Raw genomic sequence first — 27,466 nt, 5'->3', positions numbered from 1 at the left:
CTACATTCGTAGATTACTGCACATATTATAGATTATCCAGTGCACTTGCAGACCTGGTTAATCATCCCCTGACTTGTCACCATCACTTGTTCACAAACACTCACTAATAAATATTTATTGGTAAAATCAGTGGTTAATAAATGTTCCACAGTAGAAAGAATTGCTAATGATGCATTGTACACTAGGATCACGGAGCATGAATCTTAACACAGTATGACCACTACCTCCATTCTCTGCTAATTACTAGCTTAGCATAGCTAAATCACTACTGCTGTTGCTGAATTTGTCTTCTGTGATTAAATGAAACCACAGACTACAGTTAATGCTGACAGATACGTACCTCCATTAAGGATATTTCCACACACATTAACATTTTAATGTTGCATAACCTCATTCAGTACACTCTTGTCTGCACTGAGCCTAGTTTTGGGCACTCTAACACCTGGGGTGGGAAATATATGCTGACACTTGGGTGTCTTGTACTGATGCCACACTGACCATGCACCCATATCAGATAAAGGTTCCTCTTGATTAGATGGTGTCTAACTTAATTATTCCTACCAGTTGTATCATTAGGCTAAAAACTTATTAACTATTGTATCTTGTATTTTTTAGTTTCCTCTGGATAAATACCTTGCATAAGTTTGTTGTCATGACCTTTGTTGGAAGGAGGCAAAGGTGCACCAGCTATGTCCTGATAAGGTTTGGTATGCATTGTCATCCTCATTTGTACTATAGAGAGGGGGTGAGGGGTCTTACAGCTTCCCCTTTCCCCCGTGTTAGGGGCTAATTCCTCCACATTTCTTCTTTCCTCGTAGCTCTATCAGCTCATGCCCCAGATCTGGCAGCCAGGGTACAGGAAGTGGTTTTTCCTCTACATCCTTGGGAGGCTGAGCCTATCACCTCTGAACCACTGCTTGGTATTGACACTCAAGAATAATAGAGTTCTCAACTTCAGTACCTCCTGGTGAACATTACTCTTAGGTCTTCCCTCTCTTTGCTCTGTCTGAACTTAAAAAATTACTCATCTGTTGTTTGAGAGATGGCCGAAGGACTTCAGACAGAGGAGTGTGTTCACTAACACAGTACAGTATGAGATATGAATGCTGACTGGTTGATTTTAATGTGGGTGTAACGTTTCATAACATCTGCCTACATCCACCAGGGATGGATATGCTCCTCTGTACCTTTCCTAATACAGTACTGTGTACATATAGCAGAAGTGAGGCTAGCATAAATTGTAGCTGTTATTGAAATAAGAGAAAATTAGTTTTTACTGAGTGAAATAATGTAAGATATATTACTTATTTGGGGGCCTAGAGGAGCAAGCTGAAGTTTGAGGGTATGCTGGTTGCAGTTTTATATTTGACTACCAGGCCCTCACACAGAAATACATTTATATCTTTCAAAACCATTATTCTCTATTACATTTTTTCAGTCCACACATTTTTCCATCTTCACTAGGTTCATGTCATGAACAATTGCAACAACAGTAGAACCTGCTGGACTACTGAATACTGCACATTCTCTAATTCTTTTCTCATTGTTCCTAATGTAGCTCAGTGATAATTCATCAGTACACTGTAATATAATGTTTACCTACTGAGGTGGCCTTGTCACCATGAGCAAGAATGTTCAGTAACTTTTTTTTTTCAATTTTATATACTCTTCCCACAGATCTTATACTTATTAGCCATGATGCCAATAGTAGTACAGTACAGTATTTAAATAAGTGTCATGTGTATGACAAAATTGTGATTGCAATTCAAATGAAAACATTGCTAGTTTAGAAATTTAACAAAGCACTGGCTGCTTCACTTTGGATGTAGCCCATAGAGGACAAAAAAGCAGTGGAATCAACTTGCAGGACCATCCATAAGAACATATTGTATCACATGTACAGTAAAATCTTTATGTAATGCATTTCGGATATGACAAACAAAATATTTGCAATGAACTGTGCCATACTGACATTTTGTCCGTTAGCAGTGTTGTGTGTCTGGAAGGCTTCCAGTACAACGGATCAAGTCCGTGGCATTGAGATTTTGTAAATTAACAGTAGTTTACATGCTTGGCAGGCTCTACATGCAATAGACCATGTTCATTGCCAAGATTTTCAATTAAATGGACACCCCACCATTTCCCCATTAGTCTGTTATACTGTACTGAGGTTTCACTATGTTTTAAGTACTGTACTTTTTATTTACGTCGAATAGAGCATTAATAGTTTTATCATTCCCTCTACAGGCTATAGTATCTTCTGTGTGTGGGATTATTGTGGTTGCTTCATGTCGCCATGATGTGATGTGGGCTACAAACCTCTTAGCACCTTGGTATGCATGGATTGGTGGCAGCTATTTTGTGTATGATACTGTTGCAATGTATCAGGTAAGATGTGCAGGATGATGCTTAAAAAATGTGAGAATGTGATTTTCAGAATTTTTATGATGCACAGTAAGTCCTCATGTAATGTCATCGATAGGTTCTTGAAAATTGTGAAACGATGTATAATGAAAGAAATTTTACCTTAGGCTAATTAATATAAACATCAGAGGTGCACTCATTGCAACAGGGTTAAATAAAGGAATAAATGTTTGCAAAGCAAAAATTGTAAGGAGCACCTACCACCACACAGTTCAAAAGTGAATGTGTAAACTCCACACAGATGGTGGCCCTGGCTGGGACTCAATTTTTTTTTTCTCATCAACGTTATAACAAAACGATGAAGGAAACTACATTAAGTGAGGACTTACTGTACAGCATATGAAAGTATGAGAAAGAATTTTTTATACTGTAAATTGTGGGACATACGGTGCCTGCACCATGAAGGAGGGGTTGGGGATATTTGCAGTTTTCAACTGTAGTATCAGTGTGCCTCTAGCAAGATAGTGATGGAGTGAGTGATAGTGAAAGTGGGAGATGGCCACTATGTTAAAAGTGTTCTTTTTCAAATATTGCAATGAATGTCATACTATATAAATGAAAAAAATATTTATATATTGTGCTGTATATTATTACTTTTTTTTACAGTATTGTGTAAAGTTCATATTAAGATTATTTAAGTACTGTGCAATAGGTTGGTAGACAGCAGCTGCCCAGGGAGGTACTACTGTGCTGCCAAGTGAGTGTTAAATGGAAGCCTGTATTTGTTTTACATGATGGAAGGATTGCTGGTGTCTTTTCCTGTCTCATAAACATGCAAGATTTCAGGTACATCATGTTACTACTACTTACACTTAGGTCACACTACACATGCATGTACAGTGGACCCTCGCCTAACGCTATTAATCCGTTCCTGAGAGCTCAGCGTTAGGCGAAATTATCATTAGGCGAACTAATTTTCCCCATAAGAAATAATGGAAATCAAATTAATCCGTTCTTGACACCCCAAAGTATGAACAAAAAAATTTTTTTACCACATGAAATATTAATTTTAATACACACAAACTGAAGAAGACATGCACAGTTACATGACACTTACCTTTATTGAAGATCTGGTGATGATTGATGGGATGGGAGGAGGGGAGAGTGTTGGTGTTAGTGTTTAGAAGGGGAATCACCTTCCATTAGGACTTGAGGTGGCAAGTCCTTTTCTGGGGTTACTTCCCTTCTTCTTTTAATGCCACTAGGACCAGCTTGAGAGTCACTGGACCTCTGTCGCACAACATATCTGTCCATAGAGGCCTGTACCTCTCGTTCCTTTATGACATTCCTATAGTGTTTCACAACATTGTCAGTGTAATAGTCACCAGCACAGCTTGCAATAGCTGTGTGAGGGTGATTTTCATCAAAAAAGGTTTGCACTTTAAGCCACATTGCACATATTTTCTTAATCTTTGAAGTAGGCAACTTCCTCAATTTCTCTATCCCCTCCTCTGAAGCAGTTTCCTCAGGTCTGGCCTCTTGCTGTTGAAGATGATCTAGCAGCTCATCAGTGGTTAGTTCTTCATTGTCCTCCTCCACCAACTCTTCCACATCCTCCCCACTAACCTCCAACCCCAAGGACTTCCCCAATGCCACATTGGATTCCTCAACTGGCATAGGATTCCCAGGGTTAGCCTCAAACCCTTCAAAATCCCTTTTGTCTACACATTCTGGCCACAGTTTCTTCCAAGCAGAGTTCAAGGTCCTCTTAGTCACTTCCTCCCAAGCCTTACCTATAATGTTTACACAATTGAGGATGCTAAAGTGATCTCTCCAAAACTCTCTTAGAGTCAATTGAGTTTCTGAGGTCACTACAAAGCACCTTTCAAACATAGCTTTTGTGTACAGTTTCTTGAAGTTGGAAATGACTTGTTGGTCCATGGGCTGCAGGAGAGGAGTGATATTAGGAGGCAAAACCTTGACCTTAATGAAGCTCATTTCCGCAGAAAGTCGCTCTGCCACGTCTGAAGGATGACCAGGAGCATTGTCTAATACCAGGAGGCACTTAAGGTCTAATTTCTTTTCAATTAGGTAATTTTTCAGTGGGGGCAAATGCATGGTGTAACCAGTCATAGAAAAAGTCCCTAGTGACCCATGCCTTACTGTTTGCCCTCCACAGCATACACAAATTAGCCTTGAGGACATTGTTTTTCCTGAACACTTTGGGAGTTTCAGAGTGATACACTAATAAAGGCTTCACTTTGCAATCACCACTAGCAATGGCACACATCAACAGAGTAAGCCTGTCTTTCATAGGCTTATGTCCTGGGAGTGCCTTTTCCTCCTGAGTAATGTACGTCCTGTTTGGCATTTTCTTCCAAAACAGGCCTGTTTTGTCACAATTAAACACTTGTTCAGGTTTCAGCCCTTCACTGTCTATGTACTCCTTGAATTCCTGCACATATTTTTCAGCTGCTTTGTGGTCCGAACTGGCAGCCTCACCATGCCTTATCACACTATGTATGCCACTACGATTCTTAAATCTCTCAAACTAACCTTTGCTGGCCTTAAATTCACTCACATCATTAGTTGCAGGCATTTTCTAATTAAATCGTCATGCAACTTCCTAGCCTTTTCACATATGATCGCTTAAGAGATGCTATCTCCTGCTATCTGTTTTTCGTTTATCCACACCAATAACAGTCTCTCAACATCTTCTATCACTTGCGATCTCTGTTTCGAAAACAAAGTTGCACCTTTGACAAGAACAGCTTCCTTGATTGCCGTTTTCTTGGCCACAATAGTAGCGATGGTTGATTGGGGTTTTGTGTACAACCTGGCCAGCTCAGAGACATGCACTCCACTAAGCAATGATCTCTTTCTTCATATCCATAGTAATTCTCACTCTTTTTGCTGTAAGGTTGGCACTAGAAGCTTTCTTGGTGCCCATGGTGACTTATTTTGCAGGTGCAATCACTAAAAAGGCTGTGATAATATGAAATGTTCTGATTGTATGCTTGGAAGCGAATGCGGTGGCTGGCTTGTAAACACTGGCACCCACAGAACAAGTGAGGCGGGCTCAGGCCTCACGTGGACGCGTCTCAAATGAACCGCGTTGAGCGAGTTTTTTAGCGCTAGCCGAGGCAAAATTTTTGCATTAAAATGTTTCGCTAGGCGGATTTAACGTTATGCGATACGTTCGTTAGGCGAGGTTCCACTGTACATGTTTATGTATAAGCACTCATCTGAGTTTTCTTTTATTTTATCTTGATTCCCCTCAAGGGAGGTTCCTTGAGGCTGGTGAGGGGCTCTTGATCTAGGGAATTGAATCTCCTCCAGTTCCCTGAATTGAGCCTGAATGCCTTCCATCCCCTATCCTTTACAGGTGCTGTATAATCCTACAGGTTTAGAGCTCCACGATTATAATAATACAGTCCCCATCCCTCTATCTGAAATTCTGAAATTTGAAAATGGGTTTTTGTGGAAAATCATTGGATTTTGTGGATCTAATTTCTTTATATGGGATGAACATTCTTTGCGCAGCATGTACAGTGGAACCTTGACTTACGAATGTCCCAACTTACGAGTTTTTTGAGATATGAGCCATCCCTGGGTCGATTTTTTGCTCTGAGTTACGAGCCAGCTCCCCCCTCCCTCTTCCCCCTCAACCCAAAACCTTGACACCTCGCTTGTTTATCTATGATTTCATGCTGTAATTCCATGGAAATCACTCTCTTTTTCTTCTCAGCAATAATATAATAATAATAATAATATTACAGTCAAGTGACTCGGTAAGTCGGTCAAGTGACTCGGTAAGTCGGTCAAGTGACTCAGTAAGTCGGTCAAGTGACTCAGTAAGTCGGTCAAGTGACTCAGTAAGTCGGTCAAGTGACTCAGTAAGTCGGTCAAGTGACTCAGTAAGTCAGTCAAGTCACTCAGTAAGTCAGTCAAGTCATTCAGTAAGTCAGTCAAGTCATTCACTAAGTCAGTCAAGTCATTCAGTAAGTCAGTCAAGTAAGTCATTCAATCAGTCAATCACACAAACTCATGTTAACCTCTTTTTCTGTGTACAAAGTAACACTTTAATTGTGGCTACAAGTTTCTGTTGTCTAATATCTTTGTTAATTCTAAGACTTAAGTGCTTATACCTCTTATGCCACTTTCAGCAACACTAGTATGGCTACTGGGTGTCATGATTGCTTGGCAGATACAAGATATAGTAATTAAAATATCATACCATAATTGACAAACACAGCAGAGAAAGACTGGACACCTATGAATTACGAATGCTGGGGTGGTGTCGGGGAGTGGTAGGGGATGGCTAGCCAGCTGCTCCACAACAAGGCGGCTGCTTGAGCAAAATAGAATTTTTTTTTTTTCCTTCCCACAAACTGAACCATGTTAAATTAATTATACGATGTGTTACATAAAATTGTGCAGCAATTCTTCAATGGCTTTCTACTGTATTATTATAATAAGGATAGAGCTTCAGTTCCCTAAATTAATAATAGAAACAACAACAATAATAATAATATAATAATGATTGCTGATGTTATGAATGAAAAGAAGTTGGATGTCCTGGCCCTAAGCGAAACAAAGCTGAAGGGGGCAGGGGAGTTTCGGTGGGGGGAAATAAATGGGATTATATCTGGAGTATCTGAGAGAGTTAGAGCAAAGGAAGGGGTAGCAATAATGTTGAAGGATCAGTTATGGAAGGAGAAAAGAGAATATGAATGTGTAAATTCAAGGATTATGAAGTTTTTACAAAGTAGAAGTGATGCAAGGAGGCAAGAGTATATGGAGAAAAAGAGAGAGGTTAAGAGAGTGGTGAAGCAATGTAAAAAGAGAGCAAATGAGAGAGTGGGTGAGATGTTATCAACAAATTTTGTTGAAAATAAGAAAAAGTTTTAGAGTGAGATTAACAAGTTAAGGAAGCCTAGAGAACAAATGGATTTGTCAGTTAAAATAGGAGAGGAGAGTTATTAAATGGAGAGTTAGAGGTATTGGGAAGATGGAGGGAATATTTTGAGGAATTGTTAAATGTTGATGAAGATAGGGAAGCTGTGATTTCATGTATAGGGCAAGGAGGAATAACATCTTGTAGGAGTGAGGAAGAGCCAGTTGTGAGTGTGGGGGAAGTTCGTGAGGGAGTAGGTAAAATGAAAGGGGGTAAGGCAGCTGGGATTAATGGGATAAAGGTAGAAATGTTAAAAGCAGGTGGGGATATAGTTTTGGAGTGGTTAATGCTATTATATAATAAATGTATAGAAGAGGGTAAGGTACCTAGGGATTGGCAGAGAGCATGCATAGTTCCTTTGTATAAAGGCTAAGGGGACAAAAGAGAGTGCAAAAATTATAGGGGGATAAGTCTGTTGAATATACCTGGTAAAGTGTATGGTAGAGTTGTTATTGAAAGAATTAAGAGTAAGACGGAGAATAGGATAGCAGATGAACAAGGAGGCTTTAGGAAAGGTAGGGGGTGTGTGGACCAGGTGTTTACAGTGAAACATGTAAGTGAACAGTATTTAGATAAGGCTAAAGAGGTTTTTGTGGCATTTATGGATTTGGAAAAGGCGTACGATAGGGTGGATAGGGGGGCAATGTGGCAGATGTTGCAGGTGTATGGTATAGGAGGTAGGTTACTGAAAGCAGTGAAGAGTTTTTACGAGGATAGTGAGGCTCAAGTTAGAGTATGTAGGAAAGAGGGAGATTATTTCCCAGTAAAAGTAGGCCTTAGACAAGGATGTGTGATGTCACAGTGGTTGTTTAATATATTTATAGATGGGGTTGTAAGAGAAGTAAATGCGAGGGTCTTGGCAAGAGGCATGGAGTTAAAAGATAAAGAATCACACATAAAGTGGGAATTGTCACAGTTGCTCTTTGCTGATGACACTGTGCTCTTGGGGGATTCTGAAGAGAAGTTGCAGAGGTTGGTGGATGAATGTGGTAGGGTATGTAAAAGAAGTAAATTAAAAGTGAATACAGGAAAGAGTAAGGTTATGAGGATAACAAAAAGATTAGGTGATGAAAGATTGGATATCAGACTGGAGGAAGAGAGTATGGAGGATAAATTAGACACATGTGCAACTCTTGGGTATCTTTATTGAGGAAACGTTTCGCCACACAGTGGCTTCATCAGTCCATACAAAGGAGAATCTTGAAGAACAGGAGGAGAATGAGGTAATCAGTCCCTCAACCTTGAGTCGATGTGGTCAGTCCATCAATCTTGACCACATCGACTCAAGGTTGAGGGACTGATTACCTCATTCTCCTCCTGTTCTTCAAGATTCTCCTTTGTATGGACTGATGAAGCCACTGTGTTGCAAAACGTTTCCTCAATAAAGACACCCAAGAGTTGCACATGTGTCTAATTTATCAACATGTCGGTTCTCTGAACCATTCATCTACAAAGAGTATGGAGGAGGTGAATGTATTCAGATATTTGGGAGTGGACATGTCAGCGGATGGGTCTATGAAAGATGAGGTGAATCATAGAATTGATGAGGGGAAAAGGGTGAGCGGTGCACTTAGGAGTCTGTGGAGACAAAGAACTTTGTCCTTGGAGGCAAAGAGGGGAATGCTCTTATATGGGTGTGAAGCATGGGTGATGAATGTTGCAGCGAGGAGAAGGCTGGAGGCAGTGGAGATGTCATGTCTGAGGGCAATTTGTGGTGTGAATATAATGCAGAGAATTCGTAGTTTGGAAGTTAGGAGGAGGTGCGGAATTGCCAAAACTGTTGTCCAGAGGACTGAGGAAGGGTTGTTGAGGTGGTTCGGACGTGTAGAGAGAATGGAGCGAAACAGAGTGACTTCAGAGTGTATCAGTCTGTAGTGGAAGGAAAGCGGGGTAGGGGTCAGCCTAGGAAAGGTTGGAGGGAGGGGGTAAAGGAGGTTTTGTGTGCGAGGGGCTTGGACTTCCAGCAGGCATGCGTTAGCATGTTTGATAGGAGTGAATGGAGACAAGTGGTTTTTAATACTTGACGTGCTGTTGGAGTGTGAGCAAAGTAACATTTATGAAGGGATTCAGGGAAACCGGCAGGCTGGACTTGAGTCCTGGAGATGGGAAGTACAGTGCCTGCACTCTGAAGGAGGGGTGTTAATGTTGCAGTTTAAAAACTGTAGTGTAAAGCACCCTTCTGGCAAGACAGTGATGGAGTGAATGATAGTGAAAGTTTTTCTTTTTCGGGCCACCCTGCCTTGGTGGGAATCTGCCAGTGTGTTAATAAAATAAAATACTACTACTACTACTAATAATATAATAATATTATTATTATTATTATAACGATAGAGCTTCAGTTCCCTAAATTAATAATAATAATGCATAATACGTACAGAATAATAATTCAGATTGCTTCTGCTAGTTGGCACAGCTGATGGCACAGCTTACCAGCTGTGCCATCAACTGTGGGGGCAGTTCTCTCATGCTTGTTTGCATTTTTTTTACAGCCATTTGGCCAAATTTCTTTTTTCTAACCATGGGTCCTAGTGATCTACTGCAGTTAGCATCAAAAATACTCCATTTTCTCTTACAGTAAGAGCATGGGAAGATATTATAGTAAAATTGGGACAGAAATGGAGGATGCTTCTGCTGCAGCCACCATATTATGGTCTGTTTTATTCATTCTAGAGTATATATCATGTTTCTGTGCTAATTATATTGTTTATTATGTCATATTAGATGAATTGTGATAAATAAGCCGTACAGTTGATAATAGCGTCATACTCGAGTATTTTTTCTCGTCTCTCCAGAGTGCAGTAATAAATTAATGGCTTTTCAATTAATTTAAATGAGGAAAATTAATTTGATATACGAGTAAATTGAGTCACGAGCTAGCTCCTGGAACGGATTAAACTCGTAAGTCAAGGTTCCACTGTATAGTGTTCAGAAATCTATCATATTGATAGCTGTCTTCATTAGACCAGTCCACAGATAAGTGTTCTCTAAGCCCATTGTAATCTGCTAAGCGAAAATCTGTGACCATTACTGAGTTGTTCCTATTATCATACTTCAATTCAGTGCTAAAGGTAATTGATTTGTGGTTGCTTGCACCAAGCTCCTCTGTAATTTCCAAATTATTAGCAAGGGTTTCCTTGTTTTCTAGAACCAAGTCAAGCAGGTTATTTCCCCTTGTAGGTTTTGTCACAAACCGCTTCAAAAAAAAATCCTGAACTACAGTGGACCCTCGACCAGCGATATTAATCCGTTCCTGAGAGTTCATCGTTAATCGAAATTATCGTTAGTATTGAAAAAAAAAATTTTACCACATGAAATATTAATTTTAATACACACAAACTGAAGAAGACATGTACAATTACATGACACTTACCTTTATTGAAGATCTGGTGATGATTGATGGGATGGGAGGAGGGGAGAGTGTGGATGGTGTTGGTGTTTAGAAGGGGAATCCCCTTCTATTAGGACTTGAGGTGTCAAGTCCTTTTCCGGGGTTACTACCCTTCCTCTTTTAATGCCACTAGGACCAGCTTGAGAGTCACTGGACCTCTGTCGCACAACGTATCTGTCCATAGAGCTCTATACCTCCCGTTCCTTTAAGATTTGTCTAAAATGGGCCATAACATTGTCATTGTAATAGTCACCAGCACAGCTTGCAATAGCTGTGTTAGGGTGATTTTCATCCATAAAGGTTTGCAGTTCAACCCACTTTGCACACATTTCCTTAATCTTTGAAGTAGGTACAATGGATTCCACAACTGGCATAGGCGTCTCAGGGTTAGCCCCAAACCGTTCAAAATCTTTCTTAATTTCCATACTAATTCTCACCCTTTTTATCATAGGGTTGGCACTAGAAGCTTTCTTGGGGCCCATGGTGACTTATTTTGCAGGTGCAATCACTAAAAACGCTGTGATAATATGAAATGTTCCGATTGCATGTTTGGATGCGACCGCGGTGGCTGGCTTGTAAACACTGGCACCCACGGGACAAGTGAGGCGCGGACGCGTCTCGAACGGAACGAATCGCATTGGTCGAGTTTTTTAGCGCTAGTAGAGGCAAAATTTTTGCGTTAAAATGTATCGCTAGTCGGATTTAACGTTATACGATGCCATCGTTGGTCGAGGGTCCACTGTACTACTAAAAAGTTGTTAGATTCTAAATTCCCAGTCAAAAAAATCCAATCAATCTGATTAAAGTTAGTCCCCTAGAATTATTACGTTATCGTGCCTTGTGGCCCTAACAATTTCCTGCCAAGGTAGTCTCCCTTGGTCCCTATTTAAGTTTGGGAAATGGTATATCATGCCTAAAATCAATTTTGCATATCCCTCTGAAAATTCTATCCAGACAGACTCTGTATGTGTTATTTCAGACTTTATACCCATTTTTATGCAACAATTTAAATGATCTCAGACATGGAGTGCCACCCCACCCCTCTTACCGAATCTTCTATCTACTTGAAACAATTTAAAACCCTGAATGTGACATTCATCAGGCATGTCCCGATTTTTCATATTAAACCACGTCTCATTTAAGGCAAAAACATAAATGTTACTTGCATTTGTAAATAATCTCAATTCGTCCATCTTATGTCTCGCATTTCGTGTATTAGTATAAAATATGTTTAAAAACTTCCTTCTCTTTTCTCTTCCTGCTGATTTCTGTTCCTCCACTATACCTGTTACTGTCCTTGTCACTTAGTGCTACTGGGTTTCCAGTATTCACCAATAACTCTACCTCATTCTGCCTATTACTGGTTTCCCTAAAACTAACACTATTGCTACACTGAGAATTCATTGATTTTCTACAAAAACCCATACCACTATCTATTTCTAGTTTAAAGACCTAAGAGCTCCCTCTACTGCATTGGCCAGTGCTCCCACCCTAAACCTAGATAAGTGAACACCATCCCTGGCATACATGTTATTTCTACCATAGAAGAGGTCCCAGTTGTCTATGAATGTTACTGAATTTTCCTTAGTGTTTGTCCAGCTAGCAATTGACACCAATTGCCCTGGACAACCATTCATTTCCAACTCCTCTCCTTGGCAAAATGCCACATATCACAGGGTCCCCACCCTTCTTCCTAATTACCTCTATTGCTGTCCTGTAACTCATAATCAGGTCTTCACTCCTATGTCTGCCAACATCGTTGCCTCCCTCACTGAGGCAGATAATAGGATTGCTCCCATTATCTTTCATGATATCTAGATGGCTAACAATATCCCCCATCCCAGCCCCTCTACCTCCTCTTCCAATCCCTAAGACAAAAAGCTCTATCCATAAACTTAACCTAACTGTCCCCAACTAAAACAGTGTTCTTACCTTCACTGGTGGAGTTTGTAGTGACATTCTCGATGGTCTTCAGTGGGGTTTCAAGGGATGTCGACTCATTCTTGTCTGCTACTGCTTCCTTGGTGCTCATTGTGACGTTCCCGATAGACAACCCACATTCATCGGGTAGCACTGAAAATGGGTTGGAAATTTCCACAGTAGTCTTCTGGTTCTTCGTTGTTTCTGCCACTCCAACAGTCTTCTTGATCTTCAGCTTTGTTCCATGTTGCCCAGGCACAGACTAGGTTACCCTCTTGACCTGAGGACTCTCAACAGGAGGATTACTACGAATCCTCTTGTTTTCCTCCGTCAGTCACCTTATCTCGAGCTTAGCAACCCTAAGCTCCTCTTTTAGCTGCTGGTAGAGTTACTGAAGAGAGGATATCTTGGTTCAGATTCAGAGAGAGCTTTAATAATTCTATTTACTCATGTGCAAATCCCACTGAAATCCAACCCCTCTCACTCATGTATTTATCCAACCTAAATTTGAAACTACTCAAGGTTTTAGCTTTGATAGGACCTTGGGTAGCTTTAAAAAGAGATTGGACAAATATTTGAGTGGGAGGGTCTGGGTATGATTGGTGTCGTGGGTACGTAGTAAGAAGATGAGAACATAAGAAAGGAAGAACACTGTAGAAGACCTAGTGGTCTATACAAGGCAGGTCCTTATCAAAACCACCACTACCCAAGAATTTAGCATAAGAAAGGAGGAACACTGCAGTAGGCCTGTTGGCCCACTGCAAAGGATATAGGAAAGTACTAGTTTGGTAATAGGGTAGCTGATGAGTGGAACGGTCTACCTAGTAGGGTTATCAAAGCTAAAACCTTGGGTAGTTTCAAATTTAGGTTGACATTAAGAGGGACATTAAAAAGGGGATAAGAAAAGCTAAACTGGACTATGAAATTTAAGTTGCTAGGGATTCGAAAACTAACCCGAAAAGTTTTTTCCAGATTTATAGAACAAAAGTTAGAGATAAGATAGGTCCCCTTCAAGATAACTCTGGGCATCTCACTGATAAGGAGAATGAAATGTGCTCTATTCTTAATAATTATTTTCTCTCGGTTTTCGCTCGGGAGGACACTAACAGTATCCCAGTAATAAATTTTTATAGTGGGCTTGAAGACGATAAATTATGCAATATCATAGTCACTAGCGAAATGGTTATCAAACAGATAGACCGACTGAAGCAAAATAATCCCCGGGCCCTGATGAACTTTTTTCTAGGGTTCTTAACCCTTTCATGGTCCGTGCTGTAGATCTACAGCTTTACGTTGAGGGTCCAAACCGTAGATCTACACCATGAGCTCAGCTCACTCTGATAAGCTGTGAGAAGTAAATTTGGGCCTAGATATGAGAGAATACATCTATGTGGTATGTGTGCACCACATAAAACAAATCCTGCAGCACACAGTGCAAAATGAGAGAAAAAAAACTTAGACCATAATTTCCGATTAAAACAGCAGCTTTGCAGTGTTTTATGATATGTTTTTTATGGTTGTATTTATGATTTCTTGGTCTCATTTGATAGAATGGAAGATATATTACAGAAATAGAGATGATTTTGATTGGTTTTAGTATTGGAAATGGCTTGAAATTGAGCTCAAAGTAGTGAAAATGTTAGATTTTTGTCGATGTTCAAGAGTAAACAAATTACCTCACATGTCTAATACACACCATCTGGTGGGTCTAATATACATTCACAAATGTGGTGATATTATTTATACAATTATTACAATATTGCATAACAGTAAATCTTCTATTTTTTGGTTTGAATAAAAAATCATTGTGAATAAAAAATCAAAATGGAATTCATTTGTAAAGCCTGAAAATGTAACTAATGAAGAGAGGAAATGTTAGTTTAGTGCCAGGAATGCCTACATTGCTTATTCTGGACCCTATTTTGAAACTGGAATATTTTGAACTTTGCACTAAATTGGCCAAATTACCAATTTCTGATCACATTATTTTGTAGTTGAAATGGTTGATTTGGCAATTTATTGTGCTCAGTCAATAGAATAGAAGTAATACTACTGAAATAATTAAGAATTTGGTCGACTGGAATAAGGTAATTGGCCTAAAATGGGAGTCAAAGTTGGCAAAATCACCGATGCATAAATATCGCTGACACATCAAAATTCGCAAGAGCATAATTTCGTCAGTTTTCCACCAAATTATTACCTTCAGAAAAAGATTCTCTACCATTTCACAAGAAAAAATAACAAAATTATTTTTTGAAAATTCTTGGACACTGGTGCACACTTTGAAATTTGGCCTCTGGACCCTGAAAGGGTTAAAGAGTGTAAAATGGAACTTTGTGAACCATTGACTAATATTTTTAATATTTCTCTTCAAACAGGTGTAGTGTCTGATATGTGGAAGATGGCTAATGTAATTCCTATTTTTAAAGCAGTAAGCCTAACCTCAGTTGTAGGCAGATTACTAGTCAATTATAGCTGATATTATAAGAAGCCATCTGGATAAGCATAGCTTGATTAATGATACTCAGCATGGATTCACGAGGGGCCATTCCTGCCTAACTAATTTATTAACCTTCTTCAGTAAAGTTTTTGAGGCCGTTGATCATGATAAAGAATTCGATATTGTTTATTTAGATTTTAGTAAGGCTTTTGATAGAGTACCGCACCAGAGACTGTTAAAAAAAGTGGCAGCTCATGGCATTGGGGGAAAAATGTTGTCATGGATCGAGTCATGGCTCACTAATAGGAAGCCGAGAGTATGCTTAAATGGGGTTCAATCCGAGTGGGGATCTGTAACAAGTGGCGTACCACAGGGATCAGTCTTAGGCCCGTTGTTGTTTATAATATATATCAGTGACCTTGATGAGGGTATTACTAGTGATATTAGTTCCTTATGAAGAAAGATTGAAGACTCTTAAGTTACATTCACTTGTTAGACGAAGAATGAGGGGAGACCTGATCGAAGTGTATAAGTGGAAGATAGGTATTAATAAAGGGGATATTAACAAGGTCTTGAGGATATCTCTCCAAGAGAGAACCCGCAGTAATGGATTTAAATTAGATAAGTTTAGATTTAGAAAGGACATAGGAAAGTATTGGTTTGGAAATAGGGTAGTAGATGAGTGGAATAGTCTACCTAGTTGGGTTATTGAGGCTAGGACTTTGGGTAGTTTCAAATTTAGGTTGGATAAATACATGAGTGGGATGGGTTGAATTTGAGTGGGACTTGCACATCAGAGCTTATTTCTTGGGTAGCATTGAAAATTGGGTTGGTCAAATGTTTGTTAGTGGGATGAATTGTAAAGGACCTGCCTAGTATGGGCCAACAGGCCTGCTGCAGTGTTCCTCCTTTCTTATGTTCTTATGTTCTTATGAGCAAATTTGCCGATGACACAAAGATAGGTAGGATAATTGATTCAAACATAGATGTTATGGAACTTCAGGAGGATTTAGACAAACTCTGTTCTTGGTCAGAAAAGTGGCAGATGCAGTTCAATGTAGATAAATGCAAGGTTCTGAAGCTCGGGAGTGTCCATAACCCTAGCACTTGTAAGTTAAATAATGTAGAATTTAGCCAAACAGATTGCGAAAAGGTCTTGGGGGTTATGGTGAGCAGCAATGCCTAAGCGTACGTAATAAGGCAAATAGATTATTGGGATTTATATCAAGAAGTGTAAGCAACAGAAGTCCAGAGGTTATACTGCAGCTTTATACATCATTAGTAAGGTCTCATCTAGATTATGCTGCTCAGTTCTGGTCTCCATATTACAGAATGGACATAAATTTGTTAGAAAACATTCAGTGTAGAATGACTAAATTAATACATAGCATTAGAAATCTTCCTTATGAAGAAAGATTGAAGACTCTTAAATTACATTCACTAGGGGAACTAGTAATAAGCAGAACGAGGTAGATATTGAAAAGCCAGTGACATTGGGTGATAAGGACAGTAATAGGTTTAGTAGAAAAACAGAAATGAGCAGGAAGGGTAAAGAGAAAGGAGAGTCTTTCAATGTTTATTATGTTAATAACCGTAGTGCTAAGAATAAGATGGACGAGTTGAGATTAGTTGCTAGTGCAGGTAACATAGATGTATTTGCCTTAACTGAGACGTGGTTTAATTCAAGAAGTCGGGACATTCCTGCGGAATGTCACATTCAGGGTTTTAAATTGTTCCAAGTAGATAGAAGTATCAGGAAGGGGGGTGGGGTGGCATTGTATGTCCGAGATAACTTGAACTGTTGCATAAAAACGGGTATTAAGTCTGAACTAACACATACAGAGTCTGTTTGGATAGAATTTTCAGAGGGGCATGAAAAACTGATTTTAGGAGTGATATACCGTCCCCCAAACTTTGATAGGGACCAAGGGAGACTACTATGGGAGGAAATTGTTAAGGCCACAAGGCACGATAATGTAGTAATTCTAGGAGACTTTAACTTTAGTCATATTGATTGGAATTTCTTGACTGGGAATTTAGAATCATACAACTTCTTAGAAGTAGTTCAGGATTGTTTTTTGAAGCAGTTTGTGACAGAACCTACAAGGGGAAATAACCTGCTTGACTTAGTTTTGGCAAACAATGAATCCCTTGTTAATAATTTAGAAATTTCAGAGGAACTGGGTGCTAGCGACCACAAATCAATTACATTTAGCATTGAATGGAAGTACGATAGTAGCGATAACTCAGTAACAGTCGCAGATTTTCGCTTAGCAGATTACGATGGGCTTAGAGAACACTTATCATCTGTTGACTGGGGTAACGAAGAGAGCTATCAATATGACAGTTTTCTGAACACTATACATGCTGCTCAAAGAACGTTTATCCCATATAAAGAAATTAGATCAAATAGAAATGACCCAAAATGGATGAATAATAGGCTCGGATATCTACTAGGGCATAAGAAAGGAATTTATAGGCGTATCAAAAGAGGAGAGGGGCATCTTATGAATCAGTATATTGACATTAAGAGGGACATTAAAAAGGGGATAAGAAAAGCTAAAAGGAACTATGAAATTAAAGTTGCTAGGGATTCTAAAACTAACCCAAAAAGTTTTTTCCAGGTCTATAGAACAAAAGTTAGAGATAAGATAGGTCCCCTTAAAAATAACTATGGGCATCTTACTGACAAAGAGAATGAAATGTGCTCGATTTTAAATAATTATTTTCTCTTGGTTTTTACACAGGAAGACACTAACAATATTCCAGTAATTAATTTTTATAGTGGGCTAGAAGAAGATAAATTATGTAACATCACAGTCACTAGTGAAATGGTTGTGAAGCAGATAGACAGACTGAAGCAAAATAAGTCGCCGGGTCCTGATGAGGTTTTTTCAAGGGTTCTTAAGGAATGCAAAATGGAACTCTGTGAACCATTAACTAATATTTTTAATTTATCTCTTCAAACAGGTGTAGTGTCTGATATGTGGAAGATGGCTAATGTAATTCCTATTTTTAAAACGGGACAAGTCGTTACCGTCAAATTACCGCCCAATAAGCCTGACCTCAATTGTAGGCAAATTACTAGAGTCAATTATAGCTGAGATTATAAGAAGCCATCTCGATAAGCATAGCTTGATAAATGATACTCAGCATGGATTCACAAGAGGCCGGTCTTGTCTAACTAATTTATTAACTTTCTTCAGTAAAGCTTTTGAGGCTGTTGACCACGATAAAGAGTTTGATATTATTTACTTAGATTTTAGTAAGGCTTTTGATAGAGTTCCGCACCATAGACTGTTAACCCTTTGACTGTTTCAGGCCCCTTTCTGAAACTGTCATTCTATGTCGCTCAATTTTTGAAAAAAAAAAAAAATTATTTTTTCTTATGAAATGATAGAGAATCTTTTCCCGATGGTAATGACACCAAAAGTTTGAAATTTGGTCGAAAACTCATGGAATTATGCTCCCGCGAAGTTAGCGGTCTCGGCGACATATGGTTATCGGCGATTTCGCCGACTTTGAGCCCTATTTTCAGCCAATTCCATTGTTCCAGTTGACCAAACTCATAGCTATTTCTTTAGAACTCCGTTTTATCTATCAGCTGAGTACAAGAAACCTCCCATTTACTAATTTGGACTACCCAAAATGGTGGTCAGAAATTGGCAATTTGGCCAATTTCACGCAAACTAAAAAAGATGCCAATTTCAAAATAGGGTCCAGAATAAACAAGGTAGACATTCGTGGCACTAAAATAACATATGCTCTGTTCATTAGTCACATCTCTAGGCCCCTCTTGTATTATTATTGCTTTCTATTTTGATTTTTTATTCATACAAAAAAATACAAAATTTACTGTTATGCAGACTATTGCATTATTGCAAAAATGGTATAAAAAATATCAGTGCACTAGTGAAAGAATATTAGTCTCCCCAGTTGACGTATATTGGACGTGTGGTGTGATTTATTTACTCCTGAACATTGGTAAAAATCGAACATTTCCGCTACTTTGAGCTCAGTTTCAAGGTCGTTTTCATCGCCACAGTAATGAAAATCATCTCTATTTCTGTAATATGTTTTCCATTTTATCACCTAAGACCATGAAAACTTGAATACAACGATAAATACTATACGAAAATACAAAGTCAAAGTCGGCGTTTTATTCCCAAAAAACGACCAGTTTTTTTTTCTCATTACGCAATGTGTGCTGCAGGATTTTTTTTATGTGGTGCACACTGACCACACAGACCCATTCTCTCACATGTGGGCCTACCAGCTTTCTCCCGCTTGATTTGAAGCCGCTAGAATTATTGAGTATATATACGTCAGAAACATTGGCTCGTAAGACGTATTTATACATCGAAAACAGTCAAAGGGTTAAAGAAAGTGGCAGCTCATGGCATTGGGGGAAAAGTGCTCTCATGGATCGAGTCATGGCTCACAGACAGGAAGCAGAGAGTGTCCATAAATGGGGTTAAATCCGAGTGGGGATCTGTAACAAGTGGCGTTCCACAGGGATCAGTCTTGGGCCCGTTGTTGTTTATAATATATATCAATGACCTTGATGAGGGAATTACTAGTGATATGAGCAAATTCGCACATGACACAAAGTTAGGTAGGATAATTGATTCAAACGTAGACATTAGGGAACTTCAGGAGGATTTAAACAAATTCTATTCTTGGTCAGAAAAGTGGCAGATGCAGTTCAATGTAGATAAATGCAAGGTTCTGAAGCTTGGGAGTGTCCATAACCCTAGCATTTATAAGTTAAATGATGTAGAACCTAGCCATACAGATTGCAAAAAGGACTTGGGGGTTATGGTGAGCAGCAACCTTAAACCAAGACAGCAATGCCTAAGCGTACGTAATAAGGCAAATAGATTACTGGGATTTATATCAAGAAGTGTAAGCAACAGAAGTCCAGAGGTCATACTGCAGCTTTATACATCATTAGTAAGGCCTCACCTAGATTATGCAGCTCAATTCTTGTCTCCATATTACAGAATGGACATAAATTCGTTAGAAAACATTCAGCGTAGGATGACTAAATTAATACATAGCATTAGAAATCTTCCTTATGAAGAAAGATTGAAGACTCTTAAGTTACATTCACTTGTTAAACGAAGAATGAGGGGAGACCTGATCGAAGTGTATAAGTGGAAGATGGGTATTAATAAAGGGGATATTAATAAGGTCTTGAGGATATCTCTCCAAGAGAGAACCCACAGTAATGGATTTAAATTAGATAAGTTTAGATTTAGAAAGGACACAGGAAAGTATTGGTTTGGAAATAGGGTAGTTGATGAGTGGAACAGTCTACCTAGTTGGGTTATTGAGGCTAGGACTTTGGGTAGTTTCAAATTTAGGGTGGATAAGTACATGAGTGGGAGGGGTTGAATTTGAGTGGGACTCGCATATCAGAGCTTATTTCTTGGGTATCATTGAAAATTGGGTTGGTCAAGTGTTTTGTTAGTGGGATGGATTGTAAAGGACCTGCCTAGTATGGGCCAACAGGCCTGCTGCAGTGTTCCTCCTTTCTTATGTTCTTATGCAGTGTTACTCCCTTATCCACTACACCAATGAAACCCAGCCTCTCCCACTCATAACATAAGAAAGGAGGAACACTGCAGAAGGCCTGTTGGCCCATACTTGGCAGGTCCTTCACAAATCCAACCCACTAACAGAATTAATGCTACCCACTGCCACTGCCCAGGTTCCCTTCTTGACCTGAGGACTCACAACAGGGGGTCTACTACGAATCCTCGTTTTCCTCCGTCAAGGGCCGTATCTCTTTTTCACTACCCTTAATTCCTCCTTAAGCTGTTGGTAAAGTTGCTCAGTGGAGGGCATCTTGATTCAGTCCGTGGAGAGTACACTAGACACGTCCTCACTGAGCTAAGTACAGGTCACCACTAAGCTAAGTACAGGTCAAATATATGAGTGGGAGGAGCTGGGTATGATTGGTGTCGTGGGTACATAATAACATGACAGGAGGAACACAGCAGTAGGCCTGTTGGCCTAGACCCCACCTTCATTCTGAAATTCGAAACATTGCTGGGCCCAAGGGTTTCAGATAAAGGCATGGGGACTGTGGAAATATAAACACTTATGCAGTATAATGGGATCCTTTATTGACAATGTTTTGCCAACACAGTGGACTTTATCAAGTCACGAACAGATTGAGATCTGTTTGTGACTTGATAAAGCCCACTGCGTGGGCAAAAGCGTTGTTTACCTGGAGAGAGTTCCGGGGGTCAACGCCCCCGCGGCCCGGTCTGTGACCAGGCCTCCTTAGGTCAGTGTCCCAGGATGCGACCCACACCAGTCGACTAACACCCAAGTACCCATTTTACTGATGGGGAACATAGACAACAGGTGGAAAGAAATACGTCCAATGTTTCTACTCTGGCTGGGAATCGAACCCAGGCCCTCGCCGTGTGAAGCGAGAGCGTTAACCACCAGGCCACCATTATACCACATTATACTGCTTAAGTGTTTATATTTCCATTGTGTTGGTATTTTATACCATTTATTTCCAGCATGGGGACTGTAATAATAATTTATCTTAATAGGTCTTGTTCTTATTACTTTTCCTTTCATATTCATAGGGAAGTGAAATACGAATCTTTCTTCCGTAAGTCATGCATGTTGTAAAAGTCAGGTAAAATGCCGGGAGCAATGGGCTAGTAACCCCCTTTTCCCATGTAGCTTACTAAAAAAAAAAAAAAAAAAAAAAATCAGAGTGGGATGTTTGAATGTGTGGGGATGTGTGAATGATAAAGAGATGACTGTGAATGTTATGAATGAAAAGAAGCTGGATGTCCTTGCTCTAAGTGAAACAAAACTGTAAGGGGGAGGAGAGTTCAGTGGGGAGAAATAAATGGGATTAGGTCAGGGATTTCTAATTAAGCTAGAGCTATAGAAGGAGTAGCAATAATGTTGAAGGATAAGTTACGCCAGGAAAAGAAGGAATATAAATGTATAAATTCACAGATTGTGGAGTAAAATAAGGGTTGGATGTGAAAAGTGGGTTATAGTAAGTGTTTATGCACCTGGAGAGGAGACAAGTGTAGAGAAGAGAGATTTTGGGAAATGTTGAGCAAGTGCATGGGGAGTTTTGAACCAAGTGAGAGAGTACTTGTGGTTGGGTATCTCAATGCTAAAGTGGTTAAAAATGTTGTAGAGGGAGTAGTAGGTTAATTTGGGGTCCAGGGGTAAATGAAACTGGGGAGCCTTTAATTGAACTATATGTAGAAAGAGGTTTGGTCATAATGCATATTTTATGAAAAAGAGGATAAATAAGTATACAAGATTTGATATAGCACGTAATGAAAATAGATTATGTATTTGTGGATAAAAGGTTGATGGGTAGGCTTCAGGATGTACATGTTTATAAAGGGGGCAACAGATATATTGAATCATTATCTAGTTGTAGCTACAGTTAGAGTAAGAGGTAGATGGGACAAAGGGAAAATGGCAACAGTAAGTAAGAGAGAGGTGAAAGTTTATAAACTAAGGGAGGAAGAAGTTAGGGTGAGATATAAGCAACTATTGACAAAAAGGTGGGCTAGTGCAAGTATGGGTAGTGGGGTGGCTGAAGAGGTATGGAAAAGTTTTAAAAATGCAGTATTAGAATGTGGGGCTGAAGTTTGTGTCTATAGGAGGGTGGGTGCAGGAAGAAAGAGAAGTGATTGGTGGAATGATGAGGTAAAGGTTGCAATAAAAGAGAAAAAGGTAGCTTATGAGAGGTGTTTACAGAGCAGAAGTGATATAAGAAGGGCAGAGTATATGGAGAGTGAAAGAAAAGTGAAGAGAGTGGTGAAAGAGTGCAAAAGGAGAGCAAATGATAGAGTGGGAGAGGCACTGTCAAGAAATTTTGCTGATAATAAGAAAAATTTTTAGAGTGAGATAAACAACTTTAGAAAGCCTAGAAAATTAATGGATTTGTCAATTAAAAACAGAGTAGGGGAGTTAGTAGATGGGAAGCTGGAGGTATTGGGTAGATGGTGGGAATATTTTGAGGAACTTTTAAATATAAATGAGGAAAGGAAGGCAGTAATTTCATGCACTGGCCAGAGAGGTATAACATGTTTTAGGAGTGAAGAAGAGCAGGATGTGAGTGTGGGGAAGATGCGCATGGCATTATGTAGAATGAAAGGGGGTAAACAGCTGGAACTGACGAGATCATGACAGGAATGTTAAAAGCAGGGGGAGATATAGTGTTGGAGTGGTTGGTATTTTTGTTTATTAAATGTATGAAAGAGGGGGAAGGTACCTAGGAATTGGTAGAAAGCATGTATAATTCCTCTATATAAAGGGAAGGGGGACAAAAGAGATTGTAAAAATTATAGGGGAATAAGTTTACTTAGTATACCATGTAAAGTGTATGGTAGAGTTAATATTGAAAGAAATAGAGGCAAGACAGAGAGTAGGATTGCAGATGAATGAGGAGGCTTTAGAATGGGTAGGGGATGTGTAAATCAGGTGTTTACATTGAAGCATATATGTGAACAGTATTTAGATAAAGGTAAGGAAGTTTTCATTACAACTGTGGATTTAGAAAAGGCATATGATAAAGTGAATAGGGGAGCAGTGTGGCAGATGTTGCAAGTGTATGGAATAGGTAGTAAGTTACTAAATGCTGTAAAGAGTTTTTGAAGATAGTGAGGCTCAGGTTAGGGTGTGTAGGAGAGAGGGAGACTACTTCCCAGTAAAAGTAGGTCTTAGACAGGGGTGTGTAATGTCACCATAGTTGTCTAACATGTTTATAGATAAAATTGTAAAAGAAATATATGCTAGGGTGTTGGTGGGATTAAATTATGGGAATCAAATACAAAATGGGAGTTGACACAGTTACTTTTAGCTGATGATACTGTGCTTTTGGGGGATTCTCAAGAAAACATGTAAAGGTTAGTGGACAAGTTTGGGAGGTTGTGTAAAGGTAGAAAATTGAAAGTGAACATAGATAAGAGTAAGGTGATGAGGGTATCAAACTATTTAGATAAAGAAAAATTGGATATCACATTGGAGGGAAGAAGTGAATGTTTTCATATACATGTATTTGGGAATTGACTTGTCAACGGATGGGTTTATGAAGGATAAGGTTAACCATAGAACTGATGAAGGAAAAAGGTGAGTGATGCATTGAGGTATCTGGAGAGACAAAAAAAAACGTCATCCATGGAGGCAAAGAAGGGAATGTACGAGAGTATAGTGGTACCAACACTTAAATGGGTGTGAAGCATGGGTTGTAAATCATGTAGCGAGGAGGAGGCTGGAGGCAATGGAGATGTCCTGTCTAAGGGCAGTGTGTGGTGTAAATATGAAGAGAATTCAGCCCTCTTCAGCCCCTCTTCAGAGGACCGAAAAGGGGCTGTTGAGGTGGTTTGGTCATTTAGAGAGAATGGAACCAACTAGAATGATTTGGAGAGCTTATAAATCTGTAGGGAAAGGAAGGCAGGGTAGTGGGTTGTCCTGAAAAGGTTGGAGGGAGGGGCTGAAGGTGGTTTTGTGGGCGAGGGGCTTGGACTTTTAGCAAGTGTGCGTGAGCGTGTTAGATAGGAGTGAATGGAGACAAATGGTTTTTGGGACCTGACGAGCTGTTGGAGTTTGAGCAAGGTAATATTTTGTGAAGGGATTCAGGGCAACAGGTTAGCCAGACTTGAGCCCTGGAAATTGGAAGTGCAGTGCCTGCGCTTTAAAGGAGGGGTTTGGGATACTGGCAGTTTTGAGGGACATCTAAACTACCGTATCTGAGTGCCTCTGCAAAAACAGTGATTATGTATAAATGAGTGAAAGTATTGAATGGTAATGAAAGTTTTTTCTTTTTGGGTTTTTCTTTCTTGTTGGGTCACCCTGCCTCAGTGGGAAATAGCCGATGTGTTTAAAAAAAAAAATGCTCATATTTATATTCCTACTCTTGTAAATGGTGATGTTAGCATGCTTCTTGCAAAATAGTGTTTGAATGAAAAGCAGTTATTGCAGTGCCTCTTTTTGCATCACCCTTCCTCATTGAGAGACTGTGTATTAAAAAAAATCAAACTAAAACTGAAGTAGAATTGCTAGGTAGGACTTCTTAACTTAAAATGTCTAATAATGTTGTCAAGACCTCTCCCCTCCCCCCTAGGTTGAAAAGTTGATCTAAGTATGTGGTGCTAACATGGGACATTTGATGTGTATATGCAAGATAATCCACAATGTTGTATAGTGGAAAAGCTTATGCAATATAAATAGATACATAACAAGGTTTTGACAACACAGGAATGTAATTAATCTATGTTTTGTGCCAGGAATATTTCAAATACAGTGTTTTTATTATATATTTTGGTCATTCGTAGGTTCACTTGGCAAGTTTGTCCAAAGTTCCAGTATCTTTTATGAAACGAATTTCAAGCTACTTAAAAAGAAGAACACTGTTAGTTATTCATCATGTTGTTGTGGCTACCGTCTTATATCCGGTAAGTAGCTAACCTGAAGCAAGAATTGTCAGTACTTTCTTGTGCTTGTTCTTTTTAAGATATTGTCTTAGGATTTTAAGTAGCAAACAACATTGCCATATCCTTTGTAGCCAAATTGAAAATTAGTCATGATGTAAATTATGAAAGTTTAAATTGTAAGCTGTAAACCAGTTGATTTGTTAAATGGAAATAAATGGTATAAAATACTGACACAATGGAAATATTAACTTGAGCAGTATAATGTGATCCATTATTGACAACATTTTGCCCACGCAGTGGATTTTATCAAGTCACGAACAGATCTACCTGGGTGAAAGATATGTGAGCATTCTCCACCTTTCGCCATCCTATAAATAGTCATGTATCTTTCACCCAGGTAGATCTGTTTGTGACTTGATAAAGCCCACTGCATGGGCGAAACGTTGTCAATAAAGGATCACATTATACTGCTTAAGTGTTTATATTTCCATTGATCTGTTAAATATTGAACTCATACCAGTGAGAAAAAAGTATAATTGTAAACTTATTTTTTTGGCATTTGTACTTTTTTTCTTGGGTAAAAAGCTTGAAGTACCATTTAGTGGTCTGCTACATTGTCTTCACCTCCATATTGATGTTTTAGTGATTGTAATTTTTCCATAATGGGTTGTACTGAACAAAGTGGGTTCAAGTGTATGTATTAGAAAAATATTGTCCGCCAATGTGCTAAGGCTTAAACTGTTGTGCAAAATGTAACTTAACAATTAAACTGTCCAAACATACATCTATGTTTTCACTGCCAGCGCTCCAAATTTTTTTAAAAAAAAAAAAAAAAAAAAAAAAAAAAAAATTTTGGCGCTCGATGCTCACTTGATGGCAACATGGAGTTCTGCCGCTTGCAGAAGTGTTGCTGATGTACATTTTTTCTCGTTTTTATTTTAATTTATATAATTTTTATGTTCTGATAATTACAATTTATAATAGTTCTTGTGATTTCACAGCCAATCTTTGTTCTGACACTAATATTAGGTACTGAAATAGTACTCAAATAGCCACAAACACACTGACATGTGTACATTTTCAACTGCTTTGGTCATTTACTATTGTCTATAAATATATACAAAGTATTTATAGGTTCCAGCAATGTTTTAGACACACTGGAGTATGTATGAAACTCCTTGAAACATGGTGTATTTTTATTGTAAGACGAGAGTCACTCCACTGCTGACAGTGCAGCAGTGGAGTGACACTTGATTGTGCACTGCTCCAGGGAACCCTGGCTTTATTTGTTTTCACTGGTACACAGATATATATGTCTGTCTGTCTGTCTAGCTCTGCATATCTGCCTTTCTGTCTGTCTGCCTGCATGTATCTTGTCTTTCTGTCTGCCTGTGCTTGTCTGTCTGTCTGCCTGTGCATGTCTCTCTGCCTGTGTGTGTGTCTTTCTGTCTGCTTGTCTCTGTGTCTCAGAGGGCGGCTCATAAACCAACAGGTATTACACACGATGCAGAGTCGTCACATCTGATTCCTGATCAAGTGAAAATGCGTATTACTTGCCAGTCATTCTTATTATGCCTTATATCTACAAGCACTGTATAACACTTTTCCTGAATTTTTGGGGTTATCCTAGGTAATTTACACTATGTATAATAACTGTACCTATGTGTACCTGTGAGAGAGAGACAGAGACAGAGATAGACAGACAGATATATAGAGAGACAGAAATAGACAGAGACAGACAGACAGAGAGACAGCCAAAGTCAGCCAGCCAGCCGCCCAACCGGTCAGCTGGCCAGCCTGCCGAATACATATTACACATGTTCCAGAATCATTTTTCTTTACTTAGGGCATAGGTTATAGGACATTCTGGCAGGATGACACTACCATTGGTATAAAAAATTTAAGGATGTTGCACAAATGTTGCACATGAGTTATTATTGAGGCTTTTTTTTATACTTTCT

General features: G+C 39.1%; 1 protein-coding gene across 11 annotated transcripts in view; it reads left to right on the top strand.

The window, feature by feature from the left end:
• Window positions 1-27,466, top strand: part of LOC128699309 (TLC domain-containing protein 3A) — a 623,909-nt gene that overhangs the window by 556,187 nt on the left and 40,256 nt on the right. For 10 of the 11 annotated variants that reach the window (XR_011393715.1, XR_011393719.1, XR_011393720.1 and 7 more), the window contains 2 exons: window positions 2,248-2,388; window positions 25,407-25,526. Coding sequence is in view for 3 of the 11 variants with exons in the window: in XM_070098272.1 (XP_069954373.1) it covers window positions 2,248-2,388; window positions 25,407-25,526 (261 nt within the window). In the remaining 8 variants the exon portion in view is untranslated. The remainder of the gene's footprint in view (window positions 1-2,247; window positions 2,389-25,406; window positions 25,527-27,466) is intronic. The other variant, XR_011393721.1, reaches the window with a different exon arrangement.

The sequence above is a fragment of the Cherax quadricarinatus genome, chromosome 61, assembly GCF_038502225.1.
Source record: "Cherax quadricarinatus isolate ZL_2023a chromosome 61, ASM3850222v1, whole genome shotgun sequence".
In the NCBI taxonomy this organism is placed as follows: Eukaryota; Metazoa; Arthropoda; class Malacostraca; order Decapoda; family Parastacidae; genus Cherax; species Cherax quadricarinatus.
Note: the sequence above shows the minus strand (reverse complement) of the source record. Positions and strands in the feature narration are given on the sequence as shown.